General features: G+C 68.2%; 3 protein-coding genes across 4 annotated transcripts; 1 reads left to right on the forward strand and 2 right to left on the reverse strand.

Moving 5' to 3' along the window:
- Positions 1 to 423: 423 nt before the first annotated feature.
- NDUFAF3 (NADH:ubiquinone oxidoreductase complex assembly factor 3) lies at positions 424 to 16,077 on the reverse strand. Of its 2 annotated transcripts, none has more exons than XM_042799637.1 (5): positions 16,057 to 16,077; positions 2,112 to 2,304; positions 1,966 to 2,032; positions 1,597 to 1,697; positions 424 to 1,432 (listed from the first exon to the last, which is right to left on the reverse strand). In XM_042799637.1, exons 2-5 carry the CDS (start codon positions 2,208 to 2,210, stop codon positions 1,337 to 1,339), a joined length of 363 nt encoding a protein of 120 aa, XP_042655571.1. In that variant the 5' UTR covers positions 2,211 to 2,304; positions 16,057 to 16,077; the 3' UTR covers positions 424 to 1,336. The 2 variants fall into 2 exon arrangements, with proteins under 2 accessions (XP_042655571.1, XP_032865165.1); XM_033009274.2 differs by lacking the exon at positions 16,057 to 16,077 and adding an exon at positions 2,507 to 2,551.
- DALRD3 (DALR anticodon binding domain containing 3) lies at positions 6,484 to 11,256 on the forward strand. The gene is made up of 13 exons (XM_042799636.1): positions 6,484 to 6,797; positions 6,915 to 7,213; positions 7,291 to 7,571; positions 7,832 to 7,890; positions 7,989 to 8,111; positions 8,407 to 8,477; positions 9,085 to 9,143; positions 9,486 to 9,568; positions 9,670 to 9,793; positions 9,904 to 9,962; positions 10,073 to 10,186; positions 10,408 to 10,476; positions 10,677 to 11,256. Exons 1-13 carry the CDS (start codon positions 6,537 to 6,539, stop codon positions 10,794 to 10,796), a joined length of 1,722 nt encoding a protein of 573 aa, XP_042655570.1. The 5' UTR covers positions 6,484 to 6,536; the 3' UTR covers positions 10,797 to 11,256.
- On the reverse strand, positions 11,791 to 16,123 carry WDR6 (WD repeat domain 6). Its single transcript, XM_042799881.1, has 5 exons — positions 13,572 to 16,123; positions 13,150 to 13,245; positions 12,833 to 12,949; positions 12,511 to 12,629; positions 11,791 to 12,396 (listed from the first exon to the last, which is right to left on the reverse strand). The coding sequence occupies exons 1-5, from the start codon at positions 16,121 to 16,123 to the stop codon at positions 11,906 to 11,908; spliced, it is 3,375 nt and encodes a 1,124-aa protein (XP_042655815.1). The 3' UTR covers positions 11,791 to 11,905.
- Between the last annotated feature and the right edge of the window lie 109 nt (positions 16,124 to 16,232).

A 16,232-nucleotide genomic window follows, 5' to 3' on the forward strand; every position in this document is an offset into this window, starting at 1 on the left:
CTAGGAACTGTATTTTTCCATGCTTGGTCCTCACCCATCCCTTCTTCCCTTCCCCCAAACCTCCCACACTGTCCCTGCAGCCCCCAGCCCCATGGGGGCAGGGCAGGACAGGTCACTTGCTCAGGCTTCATGTCAGGTTTGTTTGCCAGAAGGTGTGTGGACATTGAACTTGGAAGGGCACAGGCTTACAAAGGAGCTGGTGTTTGCGTTTGCACACCTGACCCGTGCAAGCCTCCATGGCTTGGCTGAGTTACCTCTGCTTGCAACACCAGGTGACAGAGGTACTTTACACCTTGATCAGTTGTGTATGTCCCCCCATCACATGCAAACATCAACTCCTGCCGAAGAGCACGTGTTTACCATCAGCATTTTGTGTCTCTAATTTTGCTGACTAGAAAAGAAAAATACCACTCCCCAGCACAGTGATGTCAAATTAGATTTACACATGCTAAAACCAGAGCCTTGAATTACAACAAAATCGTGTCAGTGTCAAACATTCATTAATACAGCTCACTCATAAAGCAAAGCTACCCCAGAGCCTGACTCCGGGCTGGGGACTGCAGCCACATCCCCCCCGCCGTCCTTGGGCCCACAGAGGTGGCAGGGTTTGGGGCACAAGCCTGCAATTAGGTACGTGTAACCCCTACCCCAGCCCCAGGGTGGCATCTGTGACCACAAGTGGGTGCAAGGTGGGGACAGGCCGCTGACCCTCTCCCTGTCCCCTGCTTTTGCTGAGCCTGCAGGGAGACGTGGCGCAGCATGAGGGACACAAAACCCTGCAGGAGAGCAGGAGCAGGCCAGTGCCAGCTGGGACACACCAGTTGCTGGTGCCAGCTGTGCCCAGGGAGCTGCTGGCAGGTGTCATCATTGGCGCGTTGCAGCCTCGCTCTGCTGCGCATTAACCACCACGCAGTTGCTTTGTGCTTCCAATCTATGTGTATTTTCCTTGTGGAGCCCCAAACGTGCCTGGAGGGGATGTACAGCTCACCCCAGCAGCCTCCGCCCTGCCTCAGGGCGACAGCTTCTTGCTGCTGAGGCACCAGGCACCACCTTGGCAGGGCTGTGGGTGCGGTGCTGCCAGCAACGCTCCTGCCTTGGGCCGTGCCCCGCAGCCCCCAGCCTGGGCCAGGCAAAGGAGGCTGAGAAGCCAGAGGGACTTCAGGGCAGAGCCGAGCCTACGTGTTTCACAACACCCTCCTGTGTGTGCAGCGCCACCATCCAGCCAGCAGCTTCGACAGTTTAGTCCAAAGCGTTTCTCCAGCAGGAGCAGTGACGCTCTGGGGGTTCAGGCAGGCAAGGGAAGAGCTGCTCGGCCCGTGGCCATGGCAGGCAGCACTTACAACGCCCTGTAGGTGCCCTGCGGAGGGATGAGCCCAGCAGCTACCATGCGCTTTTCACTCGTCAGGAAGTTGAAGGTTGCACATGCATTTGGCTGTGAAATAGAAGAGGGAGGGAGTGATGCCCCAGCCCTCAGGCAGGAGACCAGCCCTTCCTCATGGGGCACACAACCGCCTGAGCCCCGGGGAGGGGGGGCCACTCCCCATGGCCACCACCCTCCCCTTTGCTGGGGTGCTGCCTCTGCACACCCCTCCTTACCGTGTCCTGCACCTCCACAGCGATCCTGCACTCCTGCATCTGCTTCAGCAAGGTGGGGTGGAGCCGCTCCACCCTGTCTCCCGTGCCCAGCACCAGGATCTCTGCAACCAGGACACGACCACAGGCAAGGCTGGGCAGGGCCGCACTCAGCCCAGACTTGCACGGACCAACAGCTCCCCCCCAGCCGCCCCAAATGAGGGGGAAGCCTGTCCTGCTGTGCCCCTCCTGCCCCGCTGCACCCTTCCAGGGCAGAAGGATGCCAGGAAGCAACTCTTTCCCCCAAAACGCTGGGGCAGAGCTGAGTGCTGGCAGCCTGGCACAGCTCAGGAGCCAGCTGGGGCAGGCTGAGCCAGCGTAGGGCCCACGTACCTATGTGGGGCTCCAGCAGCCGGAACAGCGACAGACTCTCGTGCGAGATGTCCCTGTAGGAGCCAACCTGCGGGGACACCGAGGGCACTGAGCGGGGCCCACGGTGTGGGAATGGCCGAGCCCCTGCCCCACGGCCCGACACTCACGTTCCACTGGAGGATGGCGCGGGGCAGGATGGCGCAGGGCCCCACCACCACGTCCCCGTTGATGGTGAAGCCGCGGCTGGTGTAGCCCTGGATGAACATGGTGTTGGGGGACTCCGGCTCCAGCACGGTCACCCGTGTCCGCTGGTACAGCTCATCGTCTGCCGGTATGAGGCGGTGAGCCCGGCACGGAACCCTGCAGAGACGGGGAACGCCTTCAGCGCGCGGGACCCACAGGCAGCCCCCACAGAAAACCCCACGGACAGCCCCACGCGCTGCCCACAGCTACCGCCCACCCCCCCCCCCACGGCCACCGCGTCTGGAACCCCACACCCATCTCTCCCCGCCCGGCCCCAGGGTGACAGCCGGTGACACCGTGACCGTGACCGTGACCGTACCCTCCCGCCGCCCGCCGCGCCGCCGGGCCCAGCAGCCGCAGCGCCGCCACCGCCATGGCCGCCGGAAGTGCAGAGCGGCCGACGCCTAGTCCTCCCGCCCCGCCCCTCCCCGCTTGCGCCCCCTGGCGGCCGCCGCCGGGGCCGCAGGCCCGTGCTGGGACAGCGGCAGCGGGGGCGGGAGCGGGGCCGGGCCCCCCCCCCACCGGGGGTCCTGCCGGGGGGGCAGCGGGGAGGGACACACACACACACACACACACACACACACACTGACACACACCCACCCCCGGGGCCCGGGCCCGCCCCGTTCTGGTGTGCCCGGGGCGGGCTGCGGCCGTCGCCGGAGCGAAACCGAAAGCGGCGGCGGGGCGGGGAGCGGCACGGCGGGGCGCCGGGGGCACCGCTGCCCTGACCCTGCCTCGGCGGCGAGGAAGGTGGTGTTGGGGGGGGGGGTGGGTGGGAGGGGAGGGAAAGGGGGGGGTGAGTGCCCCGCCGGGAGGGTCGCGGACCGGCCCGGGCTGCTGCGCCGGAGGCTGCGGGGCCGGAGGTGAGAGAGGAGCGGGCGGCTCCCGGTCCCGGGGTCCCGTTACCCCGCGGGCTGCCGGGGCCGGGCGGCGGGAGGGAGCGGGACCGGGGCTCGGCTGCGCTCCCGTCCTGCAGCCTGGCCCCGCCGGTGCCCCGGGCTCGGCACGGCTCCCACTCGGCCTCCCCAGCACGGCTCTGCCCCGGTGCTGCACCCCGGTACGGCGTGCCCAGCTGTGGGGCGGCTGCTGCCGACCCCCCCCCCCCACACACACACACCCCCCGAGTTCCCTGCCCCGAGCACCGCAGGCTGCCGCGTTCCTCTCCGTGCCGGGTTCCTCTCGGTGCCACGCGTGGCGGGGCTGGTGGAAGGGGACCGGGGACTCAGAGGGGTGCCCAGGGGGCTGGGGACCCACGTCCCCGACCCCGTGCCACCCACCCAGCCCCACCACCGCGGGGAAGCTCCCGGGCATCGGTGACAGGAGCTTTCCCGCCGCTCCGTGCCGGGGTTGGGGAGGCATCCGGAACCCCCCAGCACCCCACAAGACGGGCACCCTTGATCGACGGCGGGGCCCTGGGGGGGGGGGCGAGCACAGTGTGGAGCTGGCGGGGTTCCCCGCACGGTTTCACTTCCCTCCCCGCCTTCCACGCCGGGTGCCCGCGGGCCTCCTGCCCGGGGGGGGCAGAGGCCTGGAGGCGCTGGCAGCAGCAGGAGCTGTGGCCGTGCCGCCGCCGGGCGCAGGTGCCGGGGCGGGTGCCCTCCCTCAGGGACGGCTCAGGTTTCTGGGCCCCACCGGGGGACTGCTGGGCTGGCACCAGATGCTCCAACCCCACCGGGGCTTTGTTCGGAGCCGTTTCCTTTTGGCTCAGCCGCGCCGCCCTCCCCTTGGCACCAGGCCCGCGGCGCAGGGGGAGCCCACGGCACAACCCCAGCCTCCGCCGGCACCCCCACCCACAACCAGCCTGGCTGCGGCTCCCACACAGCTCCTCCACCCCGGTCCCTGGTGGTAAGTCGCCCTCTTCCCCCCCCCCCCCCCGGCCCCCGCCTTGACCTCCTGGCTGCCCCAGGATTGGGGTGGGGGGGGGGTGGCGTGGCAGTGGCCCCCGTGCCCGTCCCTCCGCGGCGCCAGCGCGGGCAACGGAATCCCAAAAGCAGCTGTCCCCACTGCGCCCAGCTGCCCTGGGGTTTCGTTACCCGCGCTCCCGCCCCTGCCTCGCCCCATGCGCCCCCCACTCTGCTGCCCGCCGCTGCCCCATGCCAAGCCGCCGGGCAAGAGCTGATCGTCCCACTCTAATCCTCCCGTGGGGCCAGGTGTAGGGGCCACACTGGGAGAAGGGGGAGGGTGTCGGGATGGGTGCCCAGCCTCACGGCTCAGCCCCCACCCCCCCCCCCCCCCCACCGGGGCTGGGGGCTCTCTGGCAGTCTCATGCCCCCCTGACTAAAAATAGCAGCTTGCTTCCTGGAGACTAACCGCCGGGGCGAGCGTGCTGAGTGGTGGTGGCCACAGCGTGGATGTGGCCACCTACGCCAGAGCTGCACAGGTCATGAGATGCTCTGTGAGTTTCCTGCCTCTCCCAGCCCTTCTCGGGGGCTCCCTGGCCCCCCCCTGCAGCCCCCAGCAGGGGCGAGCGGTGCCCGGGCAGGATCCGTGTCCCCTGGAGAGAGACGGCTTTGCAATGACACGATCACTCCCGCTGAGCGGGCAGCCAGAGAGCCATCGGGGATGTCGTGTCTGTCCAAAGCTCTTTCGGCACCTTCGAGAGACCCCCTCCTGCCCCGCCACGAGCCACCACGCTGCCAGGCCTCACGTGGGCTGCCTGTGGGGACCCCCAGCACTCTGGGGATGGGGACGGATCCAGCCTGGACCCTGCCGTGAGCGGTGACACGAGGTCTGAGTGTGCTCCCACCCAACCCACGCGGGTGCGTGTGTCCCTCCCCAGCCAGCTGGGCAGGGGTCCCGGGCGGCTCCTGCCCTGCGGACAGTCAGTAGTTGGTCTGGTGTGAGCAGCGATTCTCAGATCACCTCTTGGCTGTGGGTGGTGCAGGGAGTACCCCACCACGACATGGCCCCGCGCTGCTGGGGGGACACACACAGACACACACACAGCCACCCCCCCCCCCACCCCACCTGAAGCTAAGTGTCCCCACTCCTGTGGGTTCACGCTTGGCTGTGTGCTACAGCCCTGGGGCTTCAGGGCTGCCCGTGGAGCCCCGAAATGGGTTGCTGCGTTCCCAGCAGAGCCCACGCAATGGGCTGTGCTGCCAGGATCTGCCCCTGCCCTGCTTCCCCCCCCCTCACTGCCTCAAACACAAGCCCTGGAGGAACCGGTTTGGGCCCTGTGGGCAGAGCTCCCCCCCCATCTTCCCCCCCCCCCCCCCCCCCCCCTCCGGCTTTTGGGGAGGGCAGGAAGGGAAGGGCAGGGAGGGAGGTCCCCAGCTCCCTGGGGACACTGCCCTGCTGCTGCAGCAGGGGCTTCTCGGATACCCGCTCCCCATCGAGCGGGTCCGGTGGCGCGGGGCTGGGGGCAGGTCCTGTCCCAAGATCAGACCTGGCTTCAGTGGCAGCCCCGGAGGGGGGGCAATAGCCCCCACTGCCTGCCTGTGGTGGTCAGGGTGTGGGCCCTCCACTCTTTCATATCTGCACTGAAGATGCTGCCGCTGTGGAGGAGCTCGGCTCTGCAGATGTAATCACGACCACAATGGCACGATCTAATCATTTCCACCTCCTTCCTCATGGGGCTGATGAGCAGGACACTTTGCTAACGTTCTGGGCGGGAGTGCAGCTCCTCGCCCCTGTCCTTCCCACCGGGGGCCAGTGGAGCAGCTGGAGCGGCCAGAACAGGGGCAGCGAGCAGGCTCGGAGGAGGGCACGGCCGGGCATGCACCCATAGCGGCTCACTGCCCTTCTCGGCGCAGAGCCCAGCCGTGGCGGCAAACCGTGCCTTGCAAATGCTGCTGGAGCTCCTCGACCCCCTTGTCACAGCCTCAGCCAAGCCCTGGGGGCCTTGAGGCTGAACTGGCAACCCAGTCACTCCGTGCCTGCCGCCAGGGTTGGCCTCACACCCATCCAAAACCACCCACTTGCCGCCAAACCCGCTCTCAGGCCGCCCGGGCCTAGCTAACCGCGGCGCTGCTGCTTCCGCTCGGTTGCCGGTGGTTTCAGTTCTGGGCCCCTCGGGTGCCTGGGGACAGGCAGGAGCAGCCCTGAGGGGGCTGGGGAGCAGTCTCCCCCAGCCCAGGGGTGTGAGGGGAGGCCCAGCAGCCTGTGCTGCAGGCCGTGCTGGGGAGGGGCTGTGTCGGGGGTTTTTACGGAGGAGGGCAGGGCCGGGGCGCACCCGCCGCGCTGGGCCCCGGCCCTCACCGCCCCCCCGGTACAGGCGCCAGGCACCGCGGTCCGCCACACCCATCATGGCGGCCGCCCGCCGCCCGCCACACCCATCATGGCGGCGCCACGCCCCCCCCCGTTACCCCCAAGATGGCCGCCCCGGAGCGCTACGCGCCGCGCCCAACATGGCGGCCGCCTGCCGCCTGCGAGCGTGGAGGGGGCGGGGCGAGCGGGCTTTAACGTCACTTCCAGCCGGAAGCGGCGGCCGGGCTCTCATGGAGACGGGCGGGGAGCGGCCAGCGGTGGCGGCGACGCTGCGGGCGCTGAACGGGGCGCTGGGGCGGCCGGCCGCGCTCTGGGTGAAGGAGAGCGGCGCCCGCAACCTGCGTCACCGGGATTTCCTGGCGCCGCGGGCCGCGCTCAGCGCCGCCTTCCCCGGGGGGCGGGTAGGCCGCGGCGGCGCGGGTGGGCCGGGGGCGGAGCCTGCGCGGAGGGGGCGGGGCGTACGCCGGGCCACGTGCGGGCGGCGGAGGGACTTCACGTCTCGCCTTCACACCCGGCAGGTGCCCGCTGACGTCGTGGCGGGCGTGACGTCATTGGGAGGCCCGGGGGTGCTGCCGGTGCGGGGCTGTCAGGAGACACCGGCGGGGCTGGCGCTGCAGCTGCGGCGCCCTGAAGCCTTCCGGTGCCTGCTGGGGATCCCCTCCGACCCGGCCCCCGCGGCGGGGGCACCGGCACCGGCACCGGGGGGGCAGGCGGTGCTGCACTGCCCGGCCCTGCGCCGCCCCGGCGCCCTGCGGCCCCGCCACCTCCGCCCCGTCCTGCTGGCTGACCACTTGGCCCGGCTGCTGCGTGCCCAGGGGTGAGTGCTGCGTCCCCCCCCCGGCCCTCCCGCCCCGGGCCCCGCCGTGCCAGCGCCTGCCTCTCCCTCTCTCGCAGGGTCGCCGTCCGCCTGGTCCCTGCCCTCACCGACGAGGGGAGATGGGAGGTCCTGCAGCAGCTCCGCGTCGAGTGGCCCTCCGCCTGCGGGGGCTCGGCACTCCCCGACGCCGTCCCAGCCTTGAAGCGAACGCTGGGCCGGTCCCCCTGCACTGCGGCCTGCGAGCGGGGGCCGGGCACAGCCTCGCTGCCCGAGGATGTCATCTGTCAAGTGCACTTGAAGAGCTTCGTGGAGCAGCAGGGCTTGGTGGGCTATGACCCCAATCTAGATGTCCTTCTCGGTGAGCCTCACGCGTACAGCGGCTCTAGCGTGACAGCAGGGTGGGGTGAGCAGCTGCGAACAGGCTTGTTCCCTTTTTTTTTTTCCAATTTACAGAAAATAAGAGGTTTTTAGCTCTAAATTGGCTTCTCTTATTCCTCTTCGGTCTGATTTGAGCCAGAAATGCAGACAGCTTTGGGTAGACCTGATGGTGCAGGATGGTGGTGGTGGTGGGGGGGGCAAACGCTTGTGTCCTGCTCTGAGTGTCCTTCCTTCTTTCAGTGACGGAGGGGAAGCTGCAGTCTGTGGCTGAGCTGCAGCAAGCCGTTCTGCAGTGCACGGTGAGTAACCCTGTGGTGCCGCCTGCCCCTCGCTTTCCAGATGTGGTTCCCTTCTGTCACGTGATGGCATCTGAACTCCCTGCTGCACTCTGCTGCAGGCTGGAGACCAGGGGAGCTGCTGCAGCATTGTGCATGTGGTAAGCTGCGAGGAGGAATTCCAACAGCAGCAGCTGGATCTGCTCTGGAGGATTTTGGATCCAGGAGCCCACACAGCTCTGCAGGTGAGGAACCTCTGACCCTCTACTCCACGGCCCCCAGCATCCCTATGCTCAGCCAGCCTCCTTCAATCCCCATGGTGAATTCTGAGGCCCAGCCTTGCCCCCTTGTGAGGCTTCCTCTTCCCGTGGTGGCCCCTCCACGCTCTTGCTCAGGCAGCGGAGCAGCCTCTCTGCCCTTGGGATTTCAGCCCTAAAGAAGGCTGCAGGGACACAGCTAGAACAAGGTTGGTTTTAGCCCCGCACTGCATTTTGGTGGAGCTTCTGAATCTTTGACCCCAGCCTCTCTTCTCTCTTCCAGAAACACCTTGTCTGTGGGCCAGTGAAGGTGACAAATCCCTCGTCGGACATCGGGGCAGACCAGTACTTCCAGTAAGTTGGTGTGTAGCAAGGTGCCCGTTGTGCTTCTTGCCTGCCAAGGCTCCCTGTGCTCTGCCTGGCCCCGTGGGCACCCAGGCAGCCACACTGCAGCGCTGAGCGAGCTGGTGGAGCACGGAGAGTTCCATGCAGTCCCTCCATTCTGCTTTTCTGTGGGCTCAGGGCTGTTTAGAAAGGACTGGAGGTGCAGAACAGAAGCCACAGGGCCCTTCTCCAGCAGTGCTGCTTCTGGCCCTCTTAGTGCTGCGAGGGGGCTGCCGGGAGGAAAGGCAGCGGCTGGAGCTGGGTGGTGCAGGGTGGCATCATCCTGCTGTCACGCATTAGTGGGTGGCCCTGGCAGAGGGTGGGCCCTTCCTCAGCTGAAAAGCAGAGAGCTTGTGCCTGGCGCAGCGGCTTCCTCGTGGCAGCGGCACAAGGGGCTGGCTGCGGTGTGGCTGCCCCTGCCCCGGCTGCTGGTGGGTCTGTAACTGCTTTTGCTTGGCTGGGTCATTGCTGCAGCTGGGATACCCCGAGCAGCCCAAAGGCTGGGGGAGCCCTGGGGCATTCTCTGGGGCCAGCTCAGCCCAGGGGTGGTGGCTGTGAGTGTCTCTGTTCCTCCCAGGCTCCGAAAGCGCCAGATGTACGAAGCCTCTGTGATGAAGTACGGGGAACTTGCACAGGGTGAGGGTTTGCTCTGCTGCTCCATGCACAGATACTGCTTCATTCCATCTCCGCTGCTTCCTCCCCCCTCACCTCTGAGTCTGCAGCCAGTGGGGCTCTCCCCTGCATGGTGCTCCCTCTCCCCCCATGATGGAGTCTGGGGGAAGGCATCTAAATTGCCACGCAGGGCACCGGCACAGAGCAGCACCTGCAGATGGGGGCCAGGCCTGGGGAAGTGTGGTGATCCCCAGCTCCCACTGAAGCCCCCCGGCTCCAGGGGGGGCTCCTGCCTGGGCACTGGGGAGGGTAACAGGACATGGGAACTGAACGAGCTGTATAGGATGCCACCTGCCTTCTCCACAGATGAGGCCTGGACTGAGGTGATTGATACCCTCACAGTGGCTGCCATCAGGTTTGAGATGCTGAGCACTGCTCACCGGAGTCAGGTAGGACAGCGGTTTGCGCAGAGCTGGCGCAGGCAAGCTGTGGGAATAGTGGCGCAGCTCTGTGCTGAGCAGCCCAGACTGTGACTTGCCCCTTCCCTCAGATCACCCTGGACCTGGAGGACAGCAGCATCTCCACGAAGGGAACTAAGAGTGGCGCCTTTGTGATGTACAACTGTGCCCGGCTGGCCACGCTTTTCGACACCTACCAGCGGGCTGTGGAGCGCGGTGAGCACCAGCCCCGCGACCTTCCTCTAACAGCCACTCCTGGGCTGTTCCTCACGCCTGGAGCCAGAGGGGCTTCTCCAGGCACAAGAAGTCTCCCACCTCCTTTCCAGGCACCTACCCACCTCTGCCACCAGTGTCGGAACTGAATTTCTCCTGCCTCCGGGAAGAGGCGAGTGCTGAGAAGGGGAACGCAGGGACCTGTGTGCTCCCAGCTCCAGTGATGGGTGCTGCTGGCCCAAGAGGATCCGGCCCTCTCCAACACACGTAATCCTTTCACAGGGTGAATGGCTCCTGTTCTTCAACTATCTCCTGCCCTTCCCTGAGATCCTGCAGCAGGCAGCGCAGCTGCCTGCACCCACCAAGGGGATCCGGATCACAGCCAACACAGAGACAGTAAGTGCCATGGGCTGTAGCACCCATGGGTGCTACTCCAACAGTCTTGGCCCAGGGCAAAGCTACGTGCCAGCAGGGTGCTGCCCACTGGTGAGCGACGCAGGGGCAGTGCTGCGGGAAGACTGCAACCCCCCTGGGGCTGCTCTGGCTCTGCTTGGGGTGGGGAAGGGCCCAATACTGGCCAGACCACGCTGTGCCAGCATAAACTCTGCGTCTTGCAGGTGTGCAAGTTCCTGATCCAGCTCAGCATGGACTTCAGCTCCTACTACAACCGTGTCCACATCCTGGGGGTGAGTCAGATGTCCCGGGCCTGTAGGCTTCTAGCCCTGGGGCAGCTGTGGGGAAGGGGCTCTGGGGTACCAGCAGAGTGATGAAGCCCCACACCAGCCCCTCAGGGATGTGTACACAGGGTGCACAGGCAGTAGGGTCTCGAGGGCCAGCCTGTTGAGGGGCAATATGGTAACCCAAGCCGCTGCCTTTCTCCCCACAGGAGCCGTTCCCTCACCTTTTTGACCAGATGTTTGCCCGCCTCCGGTTGCTGGGAGCAGTGAGGGATGTGTTCCACAGTGCACTGGCTACCCTGCACCTCCCTCCTCTCAGCCAGATCTGAGCTACCACCGAAGAGCTGTGCCACGGTGTGACAGACACGGGGACAACACGCCACGAGGGGAAGGACAGGGCACGTCCTCCCTGGCAGGGCGAAGGGCTGCCCCACCGTCAGGCAGGGAGCCAGGGCATGCCTCAGCCCCATGCAGGTGCTTCCCCTCCCACTGCCCGCACGGTTTGAGGGTTTGGCCACGTGCGCCCAGCGTGGGAGATGGATGTGGCTGCCCAATCCACACCAGCAGAAGGGAAGAGGCCTGTGGCACCTTGCAAGTTGGGCTGGAGAGTACCAGGGGAGGCAGCACCAGGGACCAGTCACCACAAAGCCAAGCCCTGACTTTGTTTCCCTCAAAACTGTTTATTTAAGGCCGCTCCATGCTGGCAGGGAGCTCCTGAGGCTCGAGGCTCCTGTTGGGCCCTGGGCCAGGCCCCAGTACTGGGGTCCAATACACTTGTTGCTGGACAAATGCTGTGTGTGTCTGATGCCAACAGAGCACCTTGCCCCCCAGGCAGCTGTTTCTCCTTCCCTGTGCCCCACCTGGGCTGGGTCCTGCTGCTGCACAGGAAAAACTGACTCGGCTCGAGGCAGCGCTGAAGGGCTGCTCTGAGACAGGGGGGCCAGGCCCAGGGCTGCCACAGCACAGGTGCTACTGATGAGAAGTGTCCCCAGCACTGCAGGGTCAGGGCTGTCACACAGGGCCCTGTCCCAGGGACCAGGAGGCTGGAGCCTGCTACCTGCTCCCAGGGCCTAGCACGGTGGCTCAGCACCCTCCCGAGCAGATTCCTATGGGACCAAGGCTGGAAAGCCCAAACACAGGTCCCTCACACCTCAGGAAGGAGGGACATCTCCTGGGCAGGGTGGGCTGACAAACCCACTTCTTTACTGCCTGGGGAGCCACAGGCTTGTCCAGGAGGGGTCATACCTGCCTTCTCCCCAAGACCACCAGCCTTGAGCATCCCAGAGGTGGCTGTGCTGTCCCCGAAGGAGCCGAGCACGCCCATCCCCTCACATCAGCACACAGGCTGGGACAGGAGCTGCAAGCGCTGGGCAGAGCACAAGCGCAGGGTGCTGTCTGCAGGCAGGTGGGGGGTGGTGCGTGCCGCACGCCTGCCCCGTTACTGGGGAGCCTCCGGCGGAGGGGGCTCGGGGGGGGCCGTGCCTTGCAGCATCTCCAGGCCCTGCCCGCAGAGCACGCAGTAGTACCGCAGCTCCCCGCCAGCCTCCGCCACCTCCCAGCAGTCCAGCTCGGCCAGGTCGGGCACGTGGAAGAAGGTGGTGCTGAGCACCCCCAGCCCGTCCAGCCCCCGGCGCCACAGCGTCAGGCGCTGATCCACCGAGGCGGAGAGCAGCAGGTCCGGGCGCAGCACCCGGATCCCCGTTACGTGGGCGGCATGGGCGCAGGGCCTGGCCGCTCGCTCCAGGACGTGCAGGCGGGTCCCTGCTGCGGCCTCGCCACCACCCAGGGCCACCTCCAGCAGGCAGACGTGGATGGAGCCGTCGTCGCTGCCGCTGGCCACCAGGTACTGTCCCTCCGGGGTCTGGCGGACGTGGAGGCTGTTCACGCCGCAGCTGTGGGCCGTGACGGTGAGCAGCGGGGCGCCCAGGTCTGGGAAAACAGGCTGTCAGGAGAGCGATGCTCACCTTGGTCGGAGGGAGCAGAGGGATCACCAGCACGGTCTCCCTCGGGAGGCAGAGCGGAGCTGCTGGTGGCTGCACCCACCCAGGGGCTGCATCTCCCCCTCCGCTCGGTGCAGGGCATCCACCGCGTCCGCGATGGGGCTGGTGATGTCCCAGAAGGCGAGGCTGCCGTCGGTGGCTGCGCTGCACAGGAGGTGCCTCCTAAAAGGGAGGTGTTGGGGAACCCTCCGGCTGCAGCGGGCAGTCCCGAGGGTCCCCATCGAGACCCAGGGAAGTGGCAGAACAGCTCCCACAGACCGATTTCTCCCTTCCCTCTGCCTGCCGAGCTGCCAGCTGCCATCCCTGCGAGGATGAACGCTTCTCCCCAGAGCCCCATCGGTTGCAGCACAGCGTTCAGGACTCACCTCACCCCGCCTGCCCGCGTGTGCAGGAACGCCTCCACCTTCAGCACACAGCGCTGGTGGTGGAATGACTCCGCCACCAGCACCAGCTTCCGGGTGGCCTCCAGCAGCCCAAAGACCCTGTGATGGAGCAGAAGGCAGTCGGCCGTGGGAGAAGGGGGCTCCTGGCACCTCTGTCCCCATATCCCACCATGCACCGTCCTGTTCTGGGCTCAGAGCCAGCCACATCCACAGCAGCAGCCTCCCCTGCAGAGCCTGCTCGACTCCCGTTGCCAGCCCCAGCTCCGTTCTTCCGGCCAGGCCCCGCGACGGCTCCTCACCGGACTGATCCATCGCTGCAGGCGGCAGCCAGGAACTTCCAGGGCATCGGTAGCTGCTCACTACTGGTCTCGGGCACGACTGAGAGGGACATGTACCTGCAGCAAACACATGATGCTCACCAACACCTCGGTGACCTGTGGCCCTGGAAAGGCAGGTGGCCCAGCAGAGCTGCCAGAGCCCAGCGTGGGACACAGCTCCGAGCACTCAGAAGAGGCGAGAGGAAAGTCTGAGCTTTTCTCTAACCCCAAAAGCCCCTTGAGGCCCAGCCACTGGGCACCAGGGACATGCCTAAAGTGACATTGGTTCCTTCCGGCTTGGCTGAGCCCACAGCCACACAAAGCGGGTATCCCAGCACAGTTCCCAGCGCCCTCCCAGATAGCAGTCACCTCTAACTGTGCGTCAGGCGGTCCTCGAGCATTACCTCGTCTCCGGGTCCATCTTGACAAGCTTGTGCCTGTTCTTCTTCCGCTCCCACTGCTCATCCAGCCGGTGGGAAGCCACGTGGATGACCTGGCAGGCCACCCTGCTCTCAGAGGCTGGGTCCCCAGCACACAGCAGCCGGTAGCACTCGATCTGCGCGCGGCCGCCCGCAGAGAAGAGCAGGGCTGACAAACCCTCATCACCAAAGTCCTTATCACCAGGTCCCGTGGGGCCGGACAGCGCCAGCGCCCTCACGCTGGAAATGTGGTCACTGAGGTGGGCGAGGGGCACGGCTGCCCGGGAGTGCTCGCTGAGCGCCAGGACGCAGGCCGTGGTGTCCTCACTGCCGGTGATGAAGATGTTAAGGGCGGCACGGCCAGGCACCTCCACGGCCCCCAGGCGCCGCACGCAGACAATCTCCCGCCCATGCAGAGACGCCAGGAGCACCTTCTGCTCGCAGGGCTCGGCCTCGCAGCAGTACAGCATCACGTCCCCACACTTGATGAAGGCGAAGGCCTCGGCCGAGGGGCTGCTGCAGTAGCTCCAGGAGCGGTGCCCCCCGCCGCAGGGGACGCAGTGGAGGTTCTCGCCGTTCCTGCTGCTCCACACCACGAAGTTGTCGGCATGAAAGCCCAGCACGAGCAGGTCCCCATCTGGGGTGAAGCGCAGCTCCTCGATCCACTGCAGCCCTTTGCAGGGCCGGTGCTTCCGCAGGACCTCCAGCTGCCGGCCCTGCAGGCGGAGCTGGCGGTAGACACCGTCCCGGCCGGTGCTGTAAATGTAGCCCTTGTGGCAAGTCACTGAGGTAACCCCCATCTTCCCGTGGAGCCCAAAGAGCACAGAGAGCGGGGCCTCGACGGGAAGAGCCCCTTTGTGCAGCAAGCAAGAGGGCTCTGACTCGCCACCGGAGTCCTCGCCACCTGCGTGGGTGCCGCCATCGGCAACGCCGGTGCTTTCCGCAGCCCACCGCGAGGAGCTGCTGCAAGAGAAGAGGAGGAGGGAGCCCCGGCGGTCCCCGCAGACCAGGAGCCCGCCCTGGGGCAGGAAGGCTGCGCAGGTGTGCCAGCGCTGCTTGCAGGGCCGCAGCAGGTACCGTCCCATGAGCCGCGCCCGGGGCGCCCGCCCGGGGCGGTGGGTGACGTCCAGCCAGAGCATCTCCCCGTCGGGCCCAGAGGCCAGGAAGGCGGCGGAGTCGGGGGGCTGCTCGGGGTGGGGGGCCCAGCCCAGCCCCCGCACGGCCCCCTCGAACAGCCCCAGTTCGGTGCCGGCCCCGGGGCGACTCAGGGCGAAGAGGAGGAGGCGCCCGTCGCCCCCGGCCAGGGCGCAGAGGGTCTCCTCGTCGCCGCCGGGCAGCGGGGCGGCCGCCAGCACCCCGCGGGCCCCGCCGGCGGCGGGGGGCGGCAGCACCGGCCCCCAGCGCCCCGCCGCCACCCCGTAGGCCGCCAGCCCCCCCTCCTCGCTCAGCGCCAGCACCCGCCGCGGCCCCGCCAGCAGCACGGCCCGCGGCCGCCCCGGGGCTCCCAGCGCCGCCGCCACCGGCACCGGCCGCCGGGGCCGCCACAGCCGGACGCCGCCGTCGTCGCCGCCCGTGGCGAGGCAGCCGCCGGCGGGACGCAGGGCCAGGGCGCGCAGGGCCCCGCGGTGCCCCCGCCGCGCCCGCCGCACGCCGCCGCCGCCATCCCACTCCAGGCAGGCGCCGTCCTCCCCGGCGCTGACCGGGTGCGGCCCCCGCAACGCCACGGCGGCCACCCGCGCCCCGTGCCCGTAGCACACCAGCAGGCAGGAGCCCTCGCCGTCCCCGTCCCCGCCGCCCAGCTCGCCCACGGCCCAGAGCCGCACGCTGCGGTCCTCGGAGGCGGAGGCGAGCAACCCCCGCGACGCCGCGTAGCAAAGCGCCAGCACCGCGCCCCGGTGTCCCCGCAGCCGCCGCCGCGGGGCCGCCGCCTCCGCCGCCCGCCACACCACCACGGTCCCCGCCGCCGTCCCGGCCGCCAGCGCCAGCCGCCCCCAGCCCGTCCCCGCCAGCGCGGCGCAGCGCAGCGCCCCGGCCCCGCCGCAGCTCGCCCGCCGCAGCCACCGCCCGCCGCCCCGCCACTCGTAGAGGCCCACGGCCCCGCCGCCCAGCGCCAGCGCCAGCCGCCCCCCCGCCGCCCACCGCGCCTCCCACACCCGCGCCCCCAGCTCCCGCGCCGCCCCGCACGCCGTTAACCGCGCCCCGCCGTCCCGCACCGCCAGCACCGCCAGCCAGCGGCCGCCGAACGCCGCCACCCGCACCGCCGCCCCGCCGCCGCCGCCGCCGCCGCCGCGGGGCTCGGCCCGCAGCCCCTGCACGCTGGCCTCACGCAGGACGCTCCGCCGCCCCGCCGGGCCGCCGCCGCCGCTCAGCCGGAACGCCGCCACCTCCGGGCCCGTGCCTGCGGGACACCGCGTCAGCCGCCGCCCGGCCCCGGCCCCGGCCCCGGCCCCGGCCCCGTCCCGCCGCTCACCCGCCAGCAGCACGTCCCCCGCGAACTCCAGCGCCGTTACCGGCGCCACCAGCGCCACCGACTCCATCTTGCCGCCCCCCCCCCCCCTCAGCCCTCACACGCGGAGGCTCCGCCCCTCTTTCCACGCTTTATTGATGCGCCACGCGGCCCCGCCCCCCCCGCACAGCGCGGGAAAA

Source organism: Tyto alba, unplaced genomic scaffold (assembly GCF_018691265.1).
Source record: "Tyto alba isolate M040663 unplaced genomic scaffold, T.alba_DEE_v4.0 Super-Scaffold_3, whole genome shotgun sequence".
NCBI lineage: Eukaryota > Metazoa > Chordata > Aves > Strigiformes > Tytonidae > Tyto > Tyto alba.

What these genes read in the sequence shown, in the direction of transcription:
- NDUFAF3 (XM_042799637.1), bottom strand. Translation starts at nt 2,210, where the DNA reads ATGTTCATCCAGGGCTACACCAGCCGCGGCTTCACCATCAACGGGGAC. An exon ending in GCGCCATCCTCCAGTGGAAC is followed by an intron (nt 2,033 to 2,111) that starts GTGAGTGTCGGG and finishes GTGTCCCCGCAG; the next exon opens with GTTGGCTCCTACAGGGACAT. An exon ending in CTGTGGAGGTGCAGGACACG is followed by an intron (nt 1,433 to 1,596) that starts GTAAGGAGGGGT and finishes TCTATTTCACAG; the next exon opens with CCAAATGCATGTGCAACCTT.
- DALRD3 (XM_042799636.1), top strand. Translation starts at nt 6,537, where the DNA reads ATGGCGGCCGCCTGCCGCCTGCGAGCGTGGAGGGGGCGGGGCGAGCGG. An exon ending in GGGGCAGACCAGTACTTCCA is followed by an intron (nt 8,478 to 9,084) that starts GTAAGTTGGTGT and finishes TGTTCCTCCCAG; the next exon opens with GCTCCGAAAGCGCCAGATGT. An exon ending in GTACGGGGAACTTGCACAGG is followed by an intron (nt 9,144 to 9,485) that starts GTGAGGGTTTGC and finishes CCTTCTCCACAG; the next exon opens with ATGAGGCCTGGACTGAGGTG.
- WDR6 (XM_042799881.1), bottom strand. Translation starts at nt 16,123, where the DNA reads ATGGAGTCGGTGGCGCTGGTGGCGCCGGTAACGGCGCTGGAGTTCGCG. An exon ending in ACGCGGGCAGGCGGGGTGAG is followed by an intron (nt 12,630 to 12,832) that starts GTGAGTCCTGAA and finishes CCTCCCTTTTAG; the next exon opens with GAGGCACCTCCTGTGCAGCG. An exon ending in GGGGGAGATGCAGCCCCTGG is followed by an intron (nt 12,397 to 12,510) that starts GTGGGTGCAGCC and finishes CTGTTTTCCCAG; the next exon opens with ACCTGGGCGCCCCGCTGCTC.